Source organism: Erythrolamprus reginae, chromosome 3, assembly GCF_031021105.1.
Source record: "Erythrolamprus reginae isolate rEryReg1 chromosome 3, rEryReg1.hap1, whole genome shotgun sequence".
NCBI lineage: Eukaryota > Metazoa > Chordata > Lepidosauria > Squamata > Dipsadidae > Erythrolamprus > Erythrolamprus reginae.
The window spans coordinates 160,599,971-160,620,705 of record NC_091952.1 but is presented as its reverse complement, the minus strand read 5'-3'; the positions used below and the strand labels follow the sequence as shown (position 1 = coordinate 160,620,705).

Here is a 20,735-nt window from a genome sequence, read left to right as displayed (position 1 = left end):
CTTAGAGGGTTATCTGTGTCCTCAAGGTCACCTGAGTAGTGCATTACTCAATAGGATCCTCTAAATCAGTGGTTTTCAACCTTTCTAATGCTGATTGGCAGGAAGGTCAGAGGGACACCCCTACTGTAAACACCTGATTGGTTGGATTGTAAAAATATGTTCCAAGGCGCCAGAATAGAAACTTTAGAAATTTGTCTTTCCCCATGGTCTTAGGCGACCCTTGTGAAACAGTTGTTTGACCCCTAAAGGGGTCCTGACCCCCAGGTTGAGAACCAATGCTCTAAAAGGATGCAAATTTACCAGCTGTCTGCAAGGAATATCAATCCTTCTATTACCCTCTATCCACTGATACAGCAGCTAAAGAAGCTTCTTGAGTGAGAAGTGAAACATCTTCAAAAGAAAAAAAAACCAAGGAAGTCCAATTGCCTCCTGAAAAAAGCACCTTTGGGATTGTTGCATTTATGTTTTCCCTCCTGAAAGCAGATTGAATGGAAATACCAAATACCAAACTTTATAGCCTTTGACTGGTGGGTCACTAACTGTATGTTTAAATTATAGAGAGCTTACAAGAATCTGTTTTCTTAAAGTAAGACTGAACAGCATTCCTAATTCTGTGTAAGGATTCTTCCCTAATTCTGTTCACACAATGCCAGTCAGTGGATAAATATAGAATCTGTTTAGCTGTATCATTCTTTACAGACAGTAAGCAGCACTGTTTTGTTTCCTGTTATTGTGCCAAGACTATGAATGAACATAAATACGCCCCTTTATTTTTGTGTTTCTGCTTTCTTTACAGCAACTGTCTAGTCAATCACTTTGCTTATGTTGTGTTCTTCACTATTATTAAAAGAAATAAAGAAGCATTCTGTTATCCCTTTCTTCGACTCCTGGATTGTTGTGAAAACTGAGCCATGATTTTAGAGGGGGGGGGGGTTTTTTGGGGGGGGGGGTTGCTCCAAAGTGGAACAATTCAAATTCCACCTGAGGTTTAACTAGAAAAGAAATAAATTGGGAAGTGGCAGAGTTAATTACTCTGGATCCATGTGTGTGTGAGAGAGAGGGGGAGAGAGAGAGAGAGAGATTTTTTCCTTGGTGTTTTTTAATGTCTGCATATGTGTTTGTATATTTAGTTCTGTCTCACCCTAATTAGAGCTACTTTATTGACATTAGAATATTAATAGATGTTTAAGTGTTGAATATAGATCATTTTTACTTTTGCATCCAATAATTTTCTACATGAACATTCACATCATAGCAATGATCCAGGTCAGGATTCTGCTACCCTGCTTTGTGCCCTATTAAATAATAGCAATTTATGAATATGCAGCTTCGTAGTTTTAATTCTGGTTTGTGTGTCAGTTTATGATGCAAAATCTTAAATATTTTGTAATTGTCATGATCTTGAAAAGTTTAGTCTTCTTGACTCTCAATGGCTCCCTATTTGAGGCAAATGAATAATCTTGCTTTTAGAACAGGCTGAATATATGGTTTAACTCATGCTTTGTAAATGAAATTGACACAGCTTGTGGCAAGAAGTCCCCATTGACAATAAAAAATAATAAACCACAAGAAGAATGAGGGTCATGGAAAGTTAATCTTCAGTATTTATAGTCTAAACTTGTTATCTTGTTAATCTACAGAACACAATGAAGGAGATTATGATAGAAAGATAAAGAGAAAGCTCTATGAAATGCTGTAGAAAGGCATTTCATAATTAATATACCCATATTATCTTCATTGTCTTTTCTATGCCACACAAGAGCACTTTATTTCCCCCAAAGCTTTTTGTGATTTGTTATTTGTGATAGATTTAAACATTTATTACCATTTTTACTCTTTATTATTGTTTTTACAGTATATATTTAATGTTTATTGTGTCTTGCATATTTTATACAATGTAATGATCTCAACTTTTATCAATTATTTTAACCTTCCATTGGAATTTTAGAATTTATTGCAAGTGTTTGAAATAAAAAATATTATATATTATATTTTCATTTTTAAAAAATTAGACACAGAGATTTTCTGATATCCTTTCTGATACTTTCATTTTTGCATTTTCAGATAACAAAACGAGGTTGTTATAATACAGACCACAAGATGTCAGTGTTTGCCAGGAATCCACCAAAAATAGCCAATAAATGCCAAATACCCAAATCCACTTAAATTTTTGTAAGGATAGGAACAGCTTTTGTTTCCTTTTGAGAAGGCATCAATAAATGACACCAAGAGCCCAACTGTACAATCTTAAAAAAATAATAATAAAGATGTTTCTTGATTTTTTTACAAAATATCTGTAGTTAGACACTGTATTTGGTACTAGTGTTTGTTACATGTTGCAAAATGTGATGAGTCTTCACCAGCACCATCAAGATTGTGTTTGTATTATAAACAGTAACAAAAGTTAATATTCTAATTCAGTTAAATAAAGAAAAGCATAGAGGCGACGTTTTCATTCTGTAAAAATATCTGATATATAGAATAAATAAATAAATAAATAAATACATAAATACATAAATAAATAAATAAATTTAATCTGAATTATTTGTCTACATTGCAGCCACTCGACTTTGAAACAAAAAAGGCATACACTTTCAAGGTAGAGGCTTCAAATGTCCATCTTGACCATCGCTTTCATTCTGTGGGTCCATTCAAGGATACAGCAACTGTGAAGATCAATGTCCTAGATGTGGATGAGCCTCCAGTTTTCAGCAAACCATTTTACACCATGGAGGTATATGAAGATACTCCAGTTGGGACTATTATAGGAGCAGTGACTGCCCAGGACTTGGACATTGGAAGCAGTGCTGTCAGGTAAGGAAATTTTCCACAGCTTATTAACTCAAACTCATGCATGAATTGAGAGCAGTAAAAATAATCATGGAAGGTATAAAGATGTGTAAAACTGACAAGTTTATGAAACAATTCCTTGGATTTCTGGAAAAAAATTTATTCCTAGTAGGACATTGTAACCAAAGTTTGAAATAATTTTCCTGAAAAACTTCCACCTTTTATAATTTAGGCAGAATTATTCTATGTCTCTTGTTCACTCCATCCCCACATTCAGGAATCTCATCTATAATGACCCCAGGATCAATTTATCTATTAGACACAATAGACACACTGTTAATCAGAAACAATGAATTAGAAGTTTGTTTTAATAAAAACAGGCGAGAAATGCACATTTGAACATCATAAACATTCCTTAGTTCTCTGTAAAAATGCAAATACAATGTTGCAAATCATATTTCATGTAATTTCAATACTATTATTTTAAGGGAGGGAGGTTCCACCAAGATATGTAGGGTCCACAAAAGTGACTATACAGCCCTCAATTGTCATTTCCTTCCTTAACTTTCTTGCTGCCTCTTCTGTGTTCTCAAGGTCAGTTTGGCATTCCAGTCCAGAAGGTGAAGTTCAAGACAATAAAGCTCTTTATTCTGCATTCAAAGCCTGGGATCAATAAGTAGGTTGGTGAAGCCATATCATTTTCAGTCAGGCAGCATCTTCTGGGTCTCTTTTATATATTCTGAATTTTATTCCATATCCTACATCACTCTTGTGTATACTTTGTAACCCTTGAGATTACAAATTCAGCTTATTTCTGTAACCTGTAACCTGCATAGCCATAGTCATGCCCTCAGTCTCTCCCACTAAAAAATAGAAAGCCACCATCTGTAAGCAATATATTGTTTTCCAGATATTTAAGTTATATACTTGTTGGGGCTCATACTTGTTGAGGCCCAGTACAGATACAATACAAAAACATCCTAAATCCACCAGGGTTGTTCTCCCTGCTCAACTGATTGATTGGTTGATTTAAATATTCTGCATGATGATCTGTCTCTATAGCAGACGATCCTTCAGATCTTCTATCTCCATCAAACTGAGTCAATCCAGCTTGTGGCTGTTCTTCCTCTTTTGATCTTTCCTTCTACATTTCCCAGCATCAAAGTCTTCTTCAGAGAACTAGGTTTTCATGTTTTATTTATTTCGTTATTTGATTGGACTTATATGCCACTCCTCTCCAAGGACATAATGTGTCTGAAATATAATAATTTGAATCTGGTCATTTGTGCCTTAAGAGAGCCTTCTAATTGTTAATTCCACAATATCTATAGTCATCAGATGGTCTCCTTGGATTCTTCTACCATATTTCCATGAATATTCTATTAGTGCTTATCTAGCACTTGAGATTCTTGTAAGCAAGGAATGTCTTGTAGGGTATCTTACATTTTGATTCTTTGAATTTGTTCTTTCATATCTTTTAACATATTAGCTCAAGATTGGAACTTTTTAAAAAAGTTACAGATCTTTACCAAAAAAAATTCCTTTCTTTTGCATGTCTGTATACCTCTTCATATATCATTTGTTCATGTCATTAAATCCAGTGCTTGTCATTTTTAACAGCTATGTTGGGAAGGATCTGAATGCTTTATTAAATTTTTCCCCAAGCCTTTTTTTTTTTGGCTTTGGCTTCTCGTGAATTTCCCTGGTTTATTCAGACATTGTTTCTTCATCTTCTGTCATTCATTCATTCATTCATTCATTCATTCATTCATTCATTCATTCATTCATAACATTTTAAAGTTCATTCCTCATGTCCTCTGGCTCTTTTTCACTGAGGTTCAGAACTTCAAAGAAATTCCTGATGTTCTCCTTTAAACAGTTGTATATGCCCAATATGGCCTTTTCTTCTTCTTCTTTAGCTTAACTTGGAACTTGTACATAAATAGTTTGTGATCTGCTTCACAATCAGAACCTGAGGCATGTCTTTGATGCTATAACTGAACTCATCCACTTCAATGTATCAATAGCATAGTCAATTTGATTTCCATGTACTCCATCTATACTGTATATCATTTCCATGTTCAGAGCATTGTTTTGGTTGTTTAAAGATAGTGTTAGCAGTGAAGAAATAAATGAATTGACGGAGTTTGACAAGTTGTTATCCTGCTTCATTTTGGTTTCTTAAACCATAGAATACAACTACATTTTCTTCAATATTTCCAACTTTGGCGTTCCATAAGCATAGTTTATTTCAAAGTTTTGACAAACATTCTCATCTTCTGCATCAGTGACTGGATTATAGATGTGGTTAATTGTCATGGTAAAGAACTGTCCACAAATTTATATTATTCAATCACTATTGTATTGTATTGCAATACAATACTTTTGCATTGTATTTAAATTCTGTTATTGCTATACCCTTCCTAACTGTTATTCTGTTAAATTCTGTTATTGCTATACCCTTCATAACTACAAAAGTAACATAGCTGCTACTTTGTTTTCAATGTTCTGCATAGTGAACAGTTGATCTTTTGACAGAAAATGTGAATTCCCACTGGACCTCAATTCACTGATGCTTGAGATGTCAATGTGAAGTTATTTCATCTTCACTGTGTTGAGCATTCGTCTTACCATGCTTTTACATTAGCTATTCACATCATAATTCAGTCTTTGCAGCTTTGGATTTTCTCTTCCAGTATGGTAACATCAACAGTTACATACCCAAGAGGCCTTTTAATCTAGTAACACCATAAACATCATTGTACTGTATTCTAAAAAGCTCCTTAGCTGTTCTCGGTAGCATTTTGAGTGCTATCGGATCTGAGTATCTCATAATACAGTACAATGTTTTCAATCTTTTTTTTTTTGTTGTATTCTATCCATTATTATTTTTTGTTTAAAAAGAACCCAGTTTATTTGCCATTGCTTGTTCCTAAACAGTATGAATGGATGCCTTTGCCAAAGAGACTAAAAGATCATCCACCTCCTTCATCTTTCTGTATTACTACTGCCTGATGTAGGTGCCTGTATCCTTTAGCTATTGTAGCTTGCTTTATTAATAATGTTTCCTGGTTGCCTACCTGCTTGGGGCCTTGCCCCAGGAATGGAGACAGGAAGAGAACCTGAGGGACATCTCCCACCCCCACTCCTGGGCAAGATAGTCCCCAGCAGGAGGAATAAGAGGATTGCTTTAGGGAACTGTGATTAAAGAAAGGACAGCTTGAAAAGAGTCAGGGTAAAACAGAATTTAGGGGAAGCTGAGGAAAAAGAGACAAAAGAGAGGGTGCAGTAAGAATAAAGCTGCTACAAGGGAAAGAGGCTGCACTCTTTCAGAAAGAAAGATTAGGAGATTGCCACCACAGGAAAGAGAGAATGGCTACTGTTGGCCTAGATATTGCATCCTGGCTGCCATAAAAGAAAAACTAGATAGACCAACCTCTCTCTTGGTTTTAGAGGACATGTTGATTGGTGAGATGGTGGAAAAGGCCCCAAGTCCTGGATCAAGATAGCTCAGGTTTGTCACATGGGGGAAGTGATAGAAGAAGGCCAGATTGTCAGTGGCTCTTTTGGAGAAATAGTTACACTAGAGAGGTGGAATGATCTTGGGTGATTCTGCTGGTAGTAGTATGTATGTGTGTATGTATGTATGTATGTATGAATGAATGAATGTACATATGTATGCTTAGAATGTCATCCCACCATTCTTCACTCATCCTTCCCTCTATCTCCCTTTCCTCTTCCTAATGAGACAGCACAGTCAGTCTTGATAATAATAATAATAATAATGATGATGATAATAATAATAATAATAATAATAATAATAAATAAATAATTTATTAGATTCGATAAGTCTAGTTATTAGCATAGGCTTATTTGACTTATCTGATAAGCCTTGCATGTTGGGATGGGGGGGGCAACGACCTTTGGAAAGGACAGGAAAGAAAAAGTTTACATTTATTTCATTTTCTCCAAAAAATTATAAATTAAAGATGGATGCTGATTTCATCATACATCTCATGTCAGACTTCAATGGCAGCAAGGCATTCTTACATTATCTCTATAAACAATATAAGGGTTTTTATGATGTCCCAATAGTAATATTGCAAGCTCTATTTAGTAGTGTAGGTTCTAGAGGCATCTGCAGTGGGAATCAGATGGGACAATGCAAGATATATGTGTACCAGTACCTTTTTTTTAATGTACCATGAATTTACACACAAATCCAAAAGTGTCTGAGCTTATAGTATAATGACTAAATCCTTATATCCAAGTTGAATGTTCCCCGACCAATTGCTTCTTGGTATATGAAGAATATGTCAGGTGCCATGAAGAATAAATCAATGCTCTCTTCCCTGTGACAGTCTTTCAAGTATTGAAAAACTGCTATTGTGTCTCCTCTGAGTCTTCTTTTCATTAGGCTAAACATGCCTAGTTCCCTTAGCTATTTATTGTATGGTTTAGCCTTCAGACCCCTTACCATCTTTGTTGCTCTTCTCTGTACTTTCTCTACATTCTCTTTTTCAAAATGTGAAATGTATTTTTATTTATTTATTTACTTACTTACTTACTTACTTACTTACTTACTTACTTACTTACTTACTTACTTATTGGATTTATATGCCACCCCTCTCCGAGGACTTGGGGTGGCTTACAACATATAAAAGAAACAATAGAATACAATAGCTAAATCCAATTAATTAAAACTGAATAAACTGGTCTAAAATCCCCTATTATGTTAAAAATCAATCATACCCATTCAAACAACAACCATGCAAACATTCATTGGCAAGGGGGCTAAGATCTAATTGCCCCAAGCCTGGTGGCATAAATGAGTTTTTTGGAAGGCAAGGACGCTGGAGAGTTGCAGTACAAATCTTTAGGAGGAGCTGATTCCGGAGGGCCGAGGACTGCACAGAGAAGGCTCTTCCCCTAGGCCCCGCTAAGCGACATTGTCTAGTTGATCGGACCTGGAGAAGGCTGACTCTGTGGGACCTAACCGGTCCCTGGGAATCATACGGCAGAAGGGAGTCCCGCAAGTAATAAAATATTATAGAGACTGATTAATAAAATAATTGACACAATTATTAAGAATGTTATTAATTATTAAGAATTACAGGAATGTATTCCTGAAGATTTACTCCTAGAAAAAGGAAATTTACAGCTTTAGAGAAGCACTATTTATTCATTTTAATTTGCCTGTTTTTGATATTGAGAAATATGACAAATTCTAAAAACCCTAAACTCTTATGAATATAATTAACAGTAACAGCCAAGAAAAAGATGAATGCATATAAGAATGTAAATAGATTATCAAATAATCTTATAAAAATGAGAATGGGTGAAAGACCATTTACTCATTCTTAAGCTTCTGAAGAAAGGATGGCATGTAAATCTAATAAAATTTCCAGGTGATAGCTAGAGAGCTATGCAGGCAGGTAGACAGACTGACTGACTAACTGACTGACTGACTAGACAAAGGGATAGAGATAGATGGAAATTCTATACAGAACTATCATATTGTCTGTTGACTTTTCCGCATAGGATTTCCAAAGATTTACTTGGGGTTTTTTTTCTCTCTGTCATAATTACCAATGCTAAGCACGCAATAGCATTCGCTGGATGAGGAATTCTGGGAGTTGAGGTTCACAAGTTGTAAAGTTGCCAAGGTTATCAACCCCTGCTTTATAGTACTTTCTGATAAGCAGAATCAACAAAAAAAGGCAACAATGAAAGCACACGTTACAGTTGTGTGATTTATCATATAATAACCATAATGATTCGCTTAATCACAGAAGCAGAAGTGAAGTTGTCCATGTGAAATAGTCACATACTTAGTGACATGGTGCTCAGTATTGAAATTACTGGTCCCAGTTCTGATCAGTGAATGAGGACTACCTATTTTCACATAAATAAAAATAGATGGTTCTATTTATGTGAATAAAAATGCTTTAGTTATACCCTAACATTTTACACTTACCGTATTTTTCAGAATATAAGATGCACCTTTTCCCCCACTAAAAGAGGCTTAACATTTGAGTCCTAACGTGATCTTCCGTGCTTTGTAGCTAAGCGATCTTCCCTTTGCCTGCTTCTTTCATTGCTGCTCCCTCTGACAATTAACTGAGCCTTTTTTCAGCCAAAAAGAGGTGCAAAGAGTGAAGCAATCTTCCATGCTTTCCTAGCAATCAATCTTTCGCCTTTTTTCCAGCTCTAACAAGGTGCTAGCGAGTGAAGTAATTGTCTGTGCGAAGCAGTCATCTCTTTGCTGGATTTTCTCACTATTTCTCTCTGAAGAGAGAGAAAAGTGAAGTATTTTAGAAATTATTTTTTATCCCCAACCAGGGGATAAAAAACAAACACATGGGCTCAAAACCAGCAAACTAATGTGCTGAAGCTGACCAGACTAAGGACTAGACAGATAACCTGGTAGGCAGATTATTTTTTCCCTATTTTCCTCCCCCAAAACTAAGATGTGTCTTATACTCCGAAAAATACAATATGTACAATATGTACTGGCACTTAAATGATATTTTTTTTAAAAACAAAAAATTGTAATTTTCAAGATTTTTAAGTAGTAGCCAATTTATTAAACTGTTTTTTCTTATTTATTCCCTGGTATAAATGAGGGACAGAAAATATATTCAGGCCTTAGTTAATGATGTGTTAAACTTCACTACTACATAAGGTTTATGTCCCTAATTTAAATTGAAAGTCAATAAATAGATGTTGATAAAATCATAAATTACCCTCTGACAATTTTATGTGATTACAACTTCTGAGTGTGTCTTACAACCATTATGCTGTGTTAGCTTTTAAAGATCGAGTTTGCCTTGTCAGGTAAATGGCCTGTTGTGTCAGTTTTGGAATATTTTTAGAAAAACTTGCAAGTAGAATAGGCGAAAGAGGTAGAAAAGAAATAGGTCTTTAGGAAGATAATATGCTTTTCTCTATACAATCACCAATATAATGTGCTGTGCAGTTTTATTGCAAATTAATTCATTTTCTCTCAGATACTTCCCAGACACAGCTTTAGCCTTCACAATGCCTATTACACTGATCTATAATCTTCAAAACAAAGGAAAAAGAAACAAGACAATAGATCTGTGCTTTGTGCAACAGATGGCATAACAGCAGAATGCAAAACAATCCAAAACAGTTCATGTTAGCAGGAGAAACACTAAGTCCTAATAATTTATCATATTCTATAAGGGACGAAGACTTCCAAATATGTTAGCTTTGACATATGACAATCAGGAGATAATAGCTAAATGACAGTGGAAAGGAAATCCACTTATTTAAAAAATAGGGGAAAAGGAGCATATTTTCAAAAGATGATTGATAATACTGAGTATATTTTTCTTTTTTTGGACAAAACCAGAAAAGTTTTTTTTTTTAAAGCAAGTGTTAACTAGGTGAAGAACAAAACCATCAGGTTTGTGTTAAGAGAAAACTCGAACGCTAGAAGAAGAGCAAATTGAAAAGATGTACTGTAATTTCAAAATGGACGGAACAAGGTCATTACATATTTTTAGACTTTAGGGGAGTGATCTCCACTATGTCAGGTTTAGGATCCATATGCCATGAAAACCAATTTTTAATTTCTTTTTTCATCTTGAAGTTTCATCTTGAAGTGGGTTGAATCTTACTTTTGGTGTACTCTTAATTATATAGGAAAGTAAAACAATTTGTATTATTTTAGAAATAGAGTATAAAAGTGTAATAGAGGTTCAGAAATACTCAAAATTTTGTATATAGGGCAAAATGTATGATACCTTTTTCATATATTTATCCTGTACTGACACTGATAAACATTCTGGATCAATACAGTGTAATGGCAAATTCTCTCCTGCATTCTCTCATTGGTATACATTCTAATATTTTTTTCTCTTGTTGACATTCATTCTGTATGACCCGAGTCTTCGGAGAGGGGCGGCATACAAGTCCAACTAATAAATAAATAAAATAAATAAATAAATAAAATGGTTCCACCTATTATTATCTTTGACCAAGGTATCTGCTGAGAAATCTCTTGACATTGGAGGACTGACTTTCTCCCTTCTGTCTTTTGTTCCCTTATTACAGCCTGAGAATCATCACAATCTAATATGCTTTAAAAAGAAAAGAAGGAAGGAAGGAAGGGAAGGAGGGGGGAGGGAGGGAAGAAAGGAAGGAAAAATACCTTGATGCATTATGGAATTCATAATGAGAAATAAAAGATGACAACAAATTTGGCAAGACAATTTATTTAATAAATGCACAATTCATCTAAGAAAAACAGGGTGGTGAGTGATGAAATGTTTAGATAGCAATTAGGAAGTGTTGATGACTGCAATGTAGTCACTTTTTCACCTCTCCTGTGCACAGACAAATTTGTTTGAAAAGAGACGTGACATGTCTTCTTCTCTGGGAAACATTAGCAACTGTTTTCCCCTCACTCTGCTTCATTTGACTCTTTGAACCTCTAGGGTTATCTGTGTAAATTAGTTTTTGCATCCTGTCAAATCAAATGAACACTTTGCATCTTGGGCATTTGCAGTAAAACCGTGCTTGCTCAGGTCAGAGTAGCTCACATCATATCTGCTGTCACACAAGCAGCCAGAGGAAAACAAACAAAAGAGAAATAATTGAGTTCAAACTTTAAAGATTTCAGTATTCACAGATTCTAGGTTGGCATGCATTTTAAAAAGCTTTTTTAGGTACAAACACAGACCTTAGTGTAAACAGATTATTCAGCAAATTAATACAAAAGTATAGTGAGCTCACAGTTTTCATGTATTTATTTATTTATTCATTCATTCATTCATTCATTCATTCATTCATTCATTCATTTATTTATTTATTTATTTATTTATTTATTTATTCAATTTTTATGCCGCCCTTCTCCTCAGACTCAGGGCGGTTTACAACATGTTAGCAATAGCACTTTTTAACAAAGCCAGCATATTGCCCCCACAATCCGAGTCCTCATTTTTACCCACCTCGGAAGGATGGAAGGCTGAGTCAACCTTGAGCCAGTGATAAGATTTGAACCGCTGATCTACAGTCAGCTTCAGTGGCCTGCAGTACAGCACTCTACCTGCTGCGCCACCCCGGCTCATAATCATAATCATTCATAATCAAATATTAGATAAAATTAGCTAATCAATTATTTTCAGGGAAAGGCTCACTTGCTATAACAAGGGAGCTTTATCTTGTGTTGTTGAGTATGGCACCTTCCTACATGAACCATATAAAAAATGAATACCTGAGGTTGTACTTGGAATAGAATTAGCTGTATTAAATGTACAGTATTTCTTTTAAAATAGGGGCATTTATTGCTCACGGGAAGAAGATTAAGATATCCCTGCAAGTACCAGACTGTGGCCCATATAAGAACCAGGTTTTAGCTACTGCTGCTTTAAAAAATTCTTGAAAGCTCTAACTAATTGCATAGAAGATATCCAGGGTTTCTTAGTCAATTAAATTGACCATATCCTAATAGTAGCCATTGCAATTTCTTCTTCTGTATGTCCTTATATCTCAACCATGTGCTTAAGCTTCCTTGACTTTATGCTTGGGATATATTGCCCAAGAAAATATTGCTAAATATGTTCTTTGTGTGGTTGCCCAAACTTTGCAAATTCTTAATACTGGAGACTTCACAAATTGTATCTTGGCAAAGCAGAGGGACAGACCTGGACCTCATCACTTAGATGATTAGATGATTGAGAAGAGATAAGGTGCTGAGGAAACTGAGATAATTTTCTCCAACTTTTCCCAGAAATTTGTTATGATCCAGTTATTTCAGAAGGCCTCCAATGAGTAATAATGTTCTTGTCCTAAGTAAAATGCAGCACCACAAACATTGAATCTTGTATGCTATATTGTAGGATGGTGCATTTACTATGAAACAAATTATATATCATTTTCCACATGAAGTAATATTAAAATATAATGCAATATAATATAAATGAGAACAAACAGGAGGAAAATGTATGTAAGCAGTTTGTAGCTAACAAAAAGTGAGAACAGCATAGAATTCATGAGGGCTCTTAATGCTAATCAAGAAAAGAACTTGATCTTAAAAACTAATAGTAAGTTCCCAGGTAGACTTATGGGAAGCCAACTAATGTAAAGTTTCTTTGAATCATTGTGTTCTATTGCCCTTTCTTTGACTTCTGCCTGGTTCCAACAGCCTTTCATGCCTCAATGCAAGTTGGACTCTCTAGTCTTGAACTTGCTAAATCCTATGAGTGAGCTGACTGTATGGAAACTTAGTATTATTCCTTTCCCATTTTCATTATGTCTATAGTAGAATATGCTAGAGAGAAAAGGATGTCAATTCTTCCTTCATATATTTATTTTGTGATTTAATAATTTACTCTTTCTATCTGGCCAATTTATTTTCATGTATTTGTTCCATGCTGATAAGTCACTCTTGTATTCAATCTACATTAATTCAGGGCTTATCCATTCTTTGGGATTTTTCTTTTTATTTTACCATATGCTGTACAATTCTGAACTGTTACATTCCCACTGAATTCCACTTAATTTTATGTTTCGCTTGCCATCCCCAATTTTCATTTCCATTTATCAAATCAAACATAATGCAATTGTCCCTTCCTTTAACATTTGTCCTTCCTTTTTGTACATAAAAACACAATATGCTATTCACTACATTTCTGTCAAAACTTACAGATCATTTCTCCATCCATTTCTCCACTTTTAGTCAAAATTATATGAAAGTATATTAAAGTACTGTATCTCCTTTTTGCCAGTTAAGTATAACTTTAAAAAATTAATTCTATTGCCTTGGTCTTTGGTGTATTAATTTTTAAATCCATGGCTCCTTGTTACATTATTCAATCTAACACTTGCAGCAAATCATTTGGATTCACTACTAACAATAGGGCATTTACTGAATACAGATAATTCTTGACTTATGAGAGGTTGCTTAATCAACATTTGAAGCTACCATGGATCTCACTGGGGATAATTACAATTAAGATTCAAAGTTGCAAGAGTTGCCTGCCCATGGTCATACTTTAGGCACTTGTCTACTATACTGCATTTACATTGTTTTCATTTATTTCCAGTTTTCAGCAAAACCATGTCCATAGTGAGGCTATTTTGATGGTACATTTTTGACAGCTCAAGTTAATTGACCTGAAGTTAATGGGCTTGTAATTAAATCTTAAAAATATACTAAGTTTTATACCCCAAGGCAGCATACTAGGACCAACACTCTTCATACTCTATATAAATTTGCAATCACATTACAAGCAATTGTGTTCACTTCGCTGATGATGTAAAACTTTTCAACACCACCAATAACACAGCTACTCTCCAAAAAGACCTTGACTTTGTGTCTGAATTGTCAAAAATCTGGCAACTCCAAATCTCAAGCAAAAAAATTATCTTTCCTATACATTGGCAAAAAGAATCAGAACACCAAATACAAGCTAAATAAACAAGACCTTACAGATGGCCCTCACTCTGCAAAAGACCTTGGAATACTCATATCAAATGATCTAGGTTCCAAAGCCTACTGCAACAACATCGCCGAAAAGGCTTCTATAGTTGTTAACATAATCCTACATAGCTTCTGCTCCAGTAATCTCACACTACTAACCAGAGCATACAAACTTTCGCCAGACCAATCCATGAATACAGCTCCTCTGTCTGGAACCGGTTGTGAGTGCTTCTTGTCCACCTCTGGTGATATCAGATCTTGAGGAGGATGAGCCAGTCCCCTCTGGATACCCTGGGCCAGTGGGATTGTCAACTGATGCAGAATGAGAGTGAGGGGGGAAAGTGACCTGAGTGAACCCAAGGAACTATTAGAGGGAGCTGATATAACAATGGGGGAGTGGTCCCAGTTGGAGGATGAGGAAGACATTAGAGTGGATAACCCGTGGTTAGATGCCATATTTGGGAGATTTCTGAGAAGGCAAGAGGACTTGTATAGTAAAAGGAAATAAACTTACAGCTTTACCTCTTTGCTGTGTGATGTCACTTCCAGGCAGTATAAAAGCAAAGGATTTTGGGTAATTGGGTTTGGGGTTTCAACAACTACTTCAGCTTCAACACACGAACACACAACAGATAGAAACTTAAAGTAAACTGCTCCAAACTTGACTGCTAGAAATACGACTTTAGTAACCAAGTAGTTAATGCATGGAATTCACTACCTGACTCTGTAGTATCATCACCTTACCCCAAAAGCTTTACCCTTAGACTATCCACTGTTGACCTCACCCAATTCCTAAGAGGTCAGTAAGGGGCGTGCATAAGTGCACCAGCATGACTACCATCCCCTGTCCTAGTGTTTCTTTCTTACTAGTAACAATATAAACATTGTTATATCTTTGTATACTACCAATACGTACTTTACTAAATAAATAAATAAATAAAGTTCAGAAATTATGCTAAGCTGTTGTATGCTTGGTTTGCTTTCAATTAGCATGTCACACAGTCCTGTTATGATATCATGACTTATGTCTTAATGCAGGGGTACCTAACTCCTGGGCAGTGATCTGGTACCAAGCCCCAGTCTATTTAGAACTGGGTCACATGAGCAGTGGTTGAGCAGTTGAGATGCCCAGCTCTACTTGCACTGAACCATCCTCTCTCCTCATCTCTCTCCTGCCACCACCATCACCAATCCACAAAGCTGGAAAGGTTGGGGACAACTGTCTTAATGTATCATGTGAACCTAACCAAATTTGGTTTGTTCTTGAAATTAACTAAATCAACACATTGTGTGAACCCAGTTAGAGTCTGATGCATTACTATTTGCTTTCAGCAAGAACAACATGTAAAAACAAAACAAAAAATGGTAAGGTATCAGTTATACAATCACAAGTGCTGTCTTTACATTGTTGACCTTCTTTCCTATAAGCACTCCATCTCCCAGAATTCTATTTTTTTTCAAGGAGTTGTTTCATTTAATCTTATTACTTTGTCTGCAAATATTTGCTTCATTAAATAAGGCATTGAATAAGATCACTGCAACAATAGCACTTCATAACCTATGACTTTGTATTGTCACACATCTATTTGTACTTGCATGTTGGCACTGATATTAGCTTTACTTCTAAGAACATTTATTTAGAATTACATTTCAATGGATTCAGAAGAGACATTTGAATTTTCATGATGAATAGTAAATCATCCAACTGAACCCAAAACCCACCAAATTCATACGACATACATTAAACTAAAAAACCTCTATATTATTATTATTATTATTATTAGTAGTAGTAGTAGTAGTAGTAGTAGTAGTAGTAGTATCATCATCACCATCATCATCATTATTATTGAGAAATTTTGTAAACTCTAGGCTATCATTTTCTATGCACACAAATTTAATAACTGATTTAATTTATGATTCTGTTTCTGAATTATCTCTCACTAATCCTGGGCCTATTTTAAACTGTATTATGTTAAATAATGGTAATGTAATATGTTGTAATTCTCTGCATGTTTGCCTTTATCCTTAGTAGTTGCTGTTTTTCCTTGTATTTCATTCAAATGCCATTAGAAGCAGTATTTTGCTAAAGTCAACCATTAATCTTTCAGCAACTTCTATGATACCTGTTTTTTTATATATATAATAATACTATTCTTATCAGGTTTGCCCAGTGCACAGATCTCCTGCTTTTTCGGACAGCCTTTATTGTGATTCATTTAAAATACTTCCCCAAAATAGTGAATGTGTGACTATTTCTTTTCCATTTCACGAATAAAAAATCTTGGGTATTCCTGGTGCTTTTGATTAGACTGATTTATTTACTCCTTCAAGTGTTTACTCAGTAATTTGTTTCCAAAGAAACAAGTCTATGCCAAGCCTCAGATTTCTGCATAATTAATAATATGAAAACTCAGTTTAGGTGCAAGACTCGTCAATATGATTTTTGTTTATATTCCATTAAAATCACTTCCAATCGATAAAACAAATAAAGTAGATTTAAAAGCAGCAGTAACCAAATTACTGATTGAGATAAAAAATGTTTTAAATTATGACGATCTCTCCGGGGAAGAGAAAGGCTGTGGAATTGCACTCAATAACACAATTCTGAATGCTTTTATTGGAAATACAATTAAAATGTTTACATATTCCCTATTATTATTATTTTTACTCAAGTCTTTCATTATTTTCCATTTAGCCTTCTAACATGGTGTTAAAGCAATCATTGCTTCTTGGTTACAAGCAGAGAGATAACTCCTGAGAGTAGATTTAAATCAGGGGTGAAATCCAGCAGGTTCTGACAGGTTCTGGAGAACCAGTAGCGGAAATTTTGAGTAGTTTGGAGAACCGGCAAATACCACTTTTGGATGGCCCCAGAGTAGTGTGGAAGTAGAGATTTTGCAATATACTTCCCCCAAGGGTGGGGAGGGAATAGGAATTTTGCAGTATCCTTCCCCTGGAGTGGGTTGGGAATAGATATTTTGCAGTAACCTTCCCCTGCCATGCCCAACAAGCCACAGCACACCCACCAAGCCATACCCACAGAACCATTAGTTAAAAAAAAAATGGATTTCACCACTGATTTAGATGCACCAAATGCTATTATTATAAATGATTAGAGGCTGTCAACTTCTATTGTTTATTCTATTTCCTTCCCTCTCAACCTTCTGAATCTGCAGGTACTTCATAGACTGGAAGAATGATATGGATAGCTACTTTACTATAGATGGAATGGAAGGAACTGTTGCCACAAATGAGTTACTTGATAGAGAGAATACTCCACAGTACAATTTTTCAATAATTGCAAGTAAAGTTAGTAAGTACAATAGAAAATGGGATAGTTGTCATTTCGGAAATTGTCATGGTTATAAATTGTCATGAAATCATTTGGCAAAATGTTTGTTTGTTTGTTTGTTTTGTCTTATGAAACAGAACACATCGGAACACTTCATTCAGAGATTTCCTATATTGTCTGGCAGATTCCTAGGGATCTCTTAGGGATCGGCTTCAAACAATCTATATCTTTTGTCAGTAATTAATCTCATTCACTATACGGCATAATTCCTGAGGTGGGGAAAATATTGAATAAGCAGTTAAAATTACAGACATGATTCTTTCTCCTTTTGGGTTAGTTTTAGTGGAAGTCTGAACTTCCATTTAGTTGCCTCATATCCAGTGCCCTGTAGTGTGTCTATAATTTGGATTGATGTATGCCTCATATTTACCACCTGGCACAATGTATATAGGTTATTCATTCTCTGAGAATAGTCAAGACTCTGGATTTCAGTGTAAAGTAACATATACAGTTCCAGCTGCAGGTAATGAGTTGTCAGGGGTAGTTTTGTATACTTGTTAGTTGCAAATCTAATCCAGGAATAATTTATTTGATTGATTGATTGATTGATTGATTGATTTTGTCCAATACATAATGAGGGGTTTAGTGAGTATAAACATAGTAAAATACATGATGAAGGTTATAGAGGATATACTCATAGAAAATATATCTAAAAAGAATAGAAGAGAAGTTATATGAATAGAACATATCAGTGAAAGAATAGAAGAGATATAGGAATAGAAGAAAGGTATAGGAGATATAGGAAAGCAATAGGACAGGGGACGGAAGGCACTCTAGTGCACTTGTACCCGCCTCTTACTGACCTCTTAGGAATCTGGATAGGTCAACCGTGGATAATCCAAGGGTAAAGTGTTGGTGGTTTGTAGAAGCAACTCAATAAGCATCAAATGTTTTATCCTACTGCTCACTAGAGTCATAGAAATAGCAAAGCAAACATAAACCACCTCTTTATCTATGTCTTTATCTCTGCTCTGTTTTTCTCTAATTGGAAATCTGTTAGACTCTGTCTTTCAATCTGCTTCTTACAGGAAGACACAATGTCTTTCTTTTTTCTTTTCTTTTGCTCAACCTTGGAAGCTTGGAAAAGTAAAGTAGGCTTTGCATACAACTTCATTAATACATTTTACTTGTTCTTTTTGACCTTTAATATATGTGTCCAGAGATGCATAAAAGGGCTTAATTTTACTCAGATTTATATGATCAACTTAACAGAAACCCTAGAGAATGAATGGAAGGATTGTTTCTCCAAGGATTGCAAAAATCCTACTGCATCACAAGGGAATCTACTCCCATGTGGACAATGATATGGACAGAGAGATGGCAGCTTTATGATGAACAGAGAACGTGTTCTATGGTTAGGTGAACTGCTTTCCTTCCAGACTAATGGTTTAATTCCACTGCTTTCCACTATGCATAAAGAAATCTCCCTGAATGAGTCACCAGTTGTTTGTTTCCAGTCATATTTTAATAACTTTAATGGCCTGTTTTCTTCCTTGATTATTCTGTTTAATTTAAGTTTCAATAGTCTTTTTTTTGTCTTGTTGAAGGTGGGTGGGTAGGGGAATTCATATGTGACTCTACAGTATAATGATGACTCAGAAACAAGCAGGCTTCCAAGAACAATTTTCAAAGCTATTTCAGTGCTCTCATAAGCTTGTATAATTACTGATTAAACATTCTAAGTATGGCATGCAGAAATTAATCATAACTAAATACACTGGAAATGTATTGTGGTTATGATTAATAAAACCCATTAATAATACTGGTTTCAGTGGGATTTGTTCTGAATATGTTTTGCATGAACCTGATTATTATTGTTTTTAAGTATTAAAAATATAGTTAAGTAAACAAAAATCCTTGATGGGGGCTCTGGTTTCATCTTTATTTGAATCTCATTGATAATAAACATTCACAGAAAATCCCTAAGTCATGCATATTTTCCCTTCTATTTATCAAATATATCATACATCATGAAGTATATGTACTCATAACTTAGGGATTTGTGCCTTCCTTGTTTATGTTCCTTTTTTATATTTTAAATTCACCATTCATTGAACATTTAAATCTTAGAAATGCTAAACAAGTCTACTGCTGACTGATAAATGCTAACAAGCATCCCTATACAAGGCTTAGCAAAAAATATATATCATTTTTTTAAAAAATATTTTCCATCTAGTTCCAAAATGTCTGGAGGTGTTACAGTTCTATGTAAAACTTTGAATAGTTTCTGATTCCAGCAGCTATATATATGTGTTCGTACATAGCTACATACATACCTACATTCTAAATTATTTTGTACAACATATATATAAATCAAAGTTGCCCTTAGATAATGGGAAAATTATTAAATAAGGAATCATATGAATTTATTCAACTCAAATTAATTAAATACATGTATATAAAATTTCATTTCATTTTTGACATGATCCAATTTACTCATTGCAGTGCAGTGTATTGTAGTAGTCAGCCCAAAATATAGCTGACTACTACAATACACCTAATGTTTGTAGACATGTACAAACTCCATCCAACCATCTACATTTGTTTTTTTCCATCAAAACCTGAATAGCCTCTAGATTTTGGAGCCAGGGTGGGTTTATTTCATTCATGGAAGACGTCAGTACTCATCATTATTTGGTTCTTGGAGGCCTGATGAGTACCAAAACAATGATTTTCCCCCCCCATAAGTAATGTCAAAAAGTAAAAAAGCAACATCAAAAGTTCTAGCTTGTGCATCAAGTACCCAAAATGATAAAAACTGGGACAAAAATTTCATATCATAATGCGTTGAATATCCAATTTGATGAATTTCAAAGCAGTTTACTACCATGGTACGACTGTACTACCTTAGGTTTCACAAGCTCAAAATAACTTTGGTTGAAAAGCAACCAGGTTGCCTCATTCACCACCACCACCCTTGTCTCTGTTCAACAGAATATTTTTGTAGAAGAAATGCATTTGTTTTCTTGCTAAGTTTGATGTTCTCTGACATTGGTCATGTCATTGGGATTGGTAAATCTCTTTAAAAATTGAAGCAAAATCATATAAATATTATAGTCATATACTTTAAAACTGACATGTAACTGAATTGCCTTTGGAATACATGATCTGCATATGATGAGTTTTCTCTTTGTGGAAAAC

At 34.8% G+C, this 20,735-nt stretch overlaps 1 protein-coding gene across 2 annotated transcripts in view; it reads left to right on the top strand.

Annotated features, from left to right (window-relative positions):
• CDH12 (cadherin 12) overlaps positions 1–20,735 on the top strand; it is an 896,151-nt gene that overhangs the window by 852,169 nt on the left and 23,247 nt on the right. For both annotated transcript variants that reach the window (XM_070747115.1, XM_070747113.1), the window contains 2 exons: positions 2,561–2,814; positions 17,419–17,555. In XM_070747115.1, the coding sequence (XP_070603216.1) occupies positions 2,561–2,814; positions 17,419–17,555 (391 nt within the window). The remainder of the gene's footprint in view (positions 1–2,560; positions 2,815–17,418; positions 17,556–20,735) is intronic.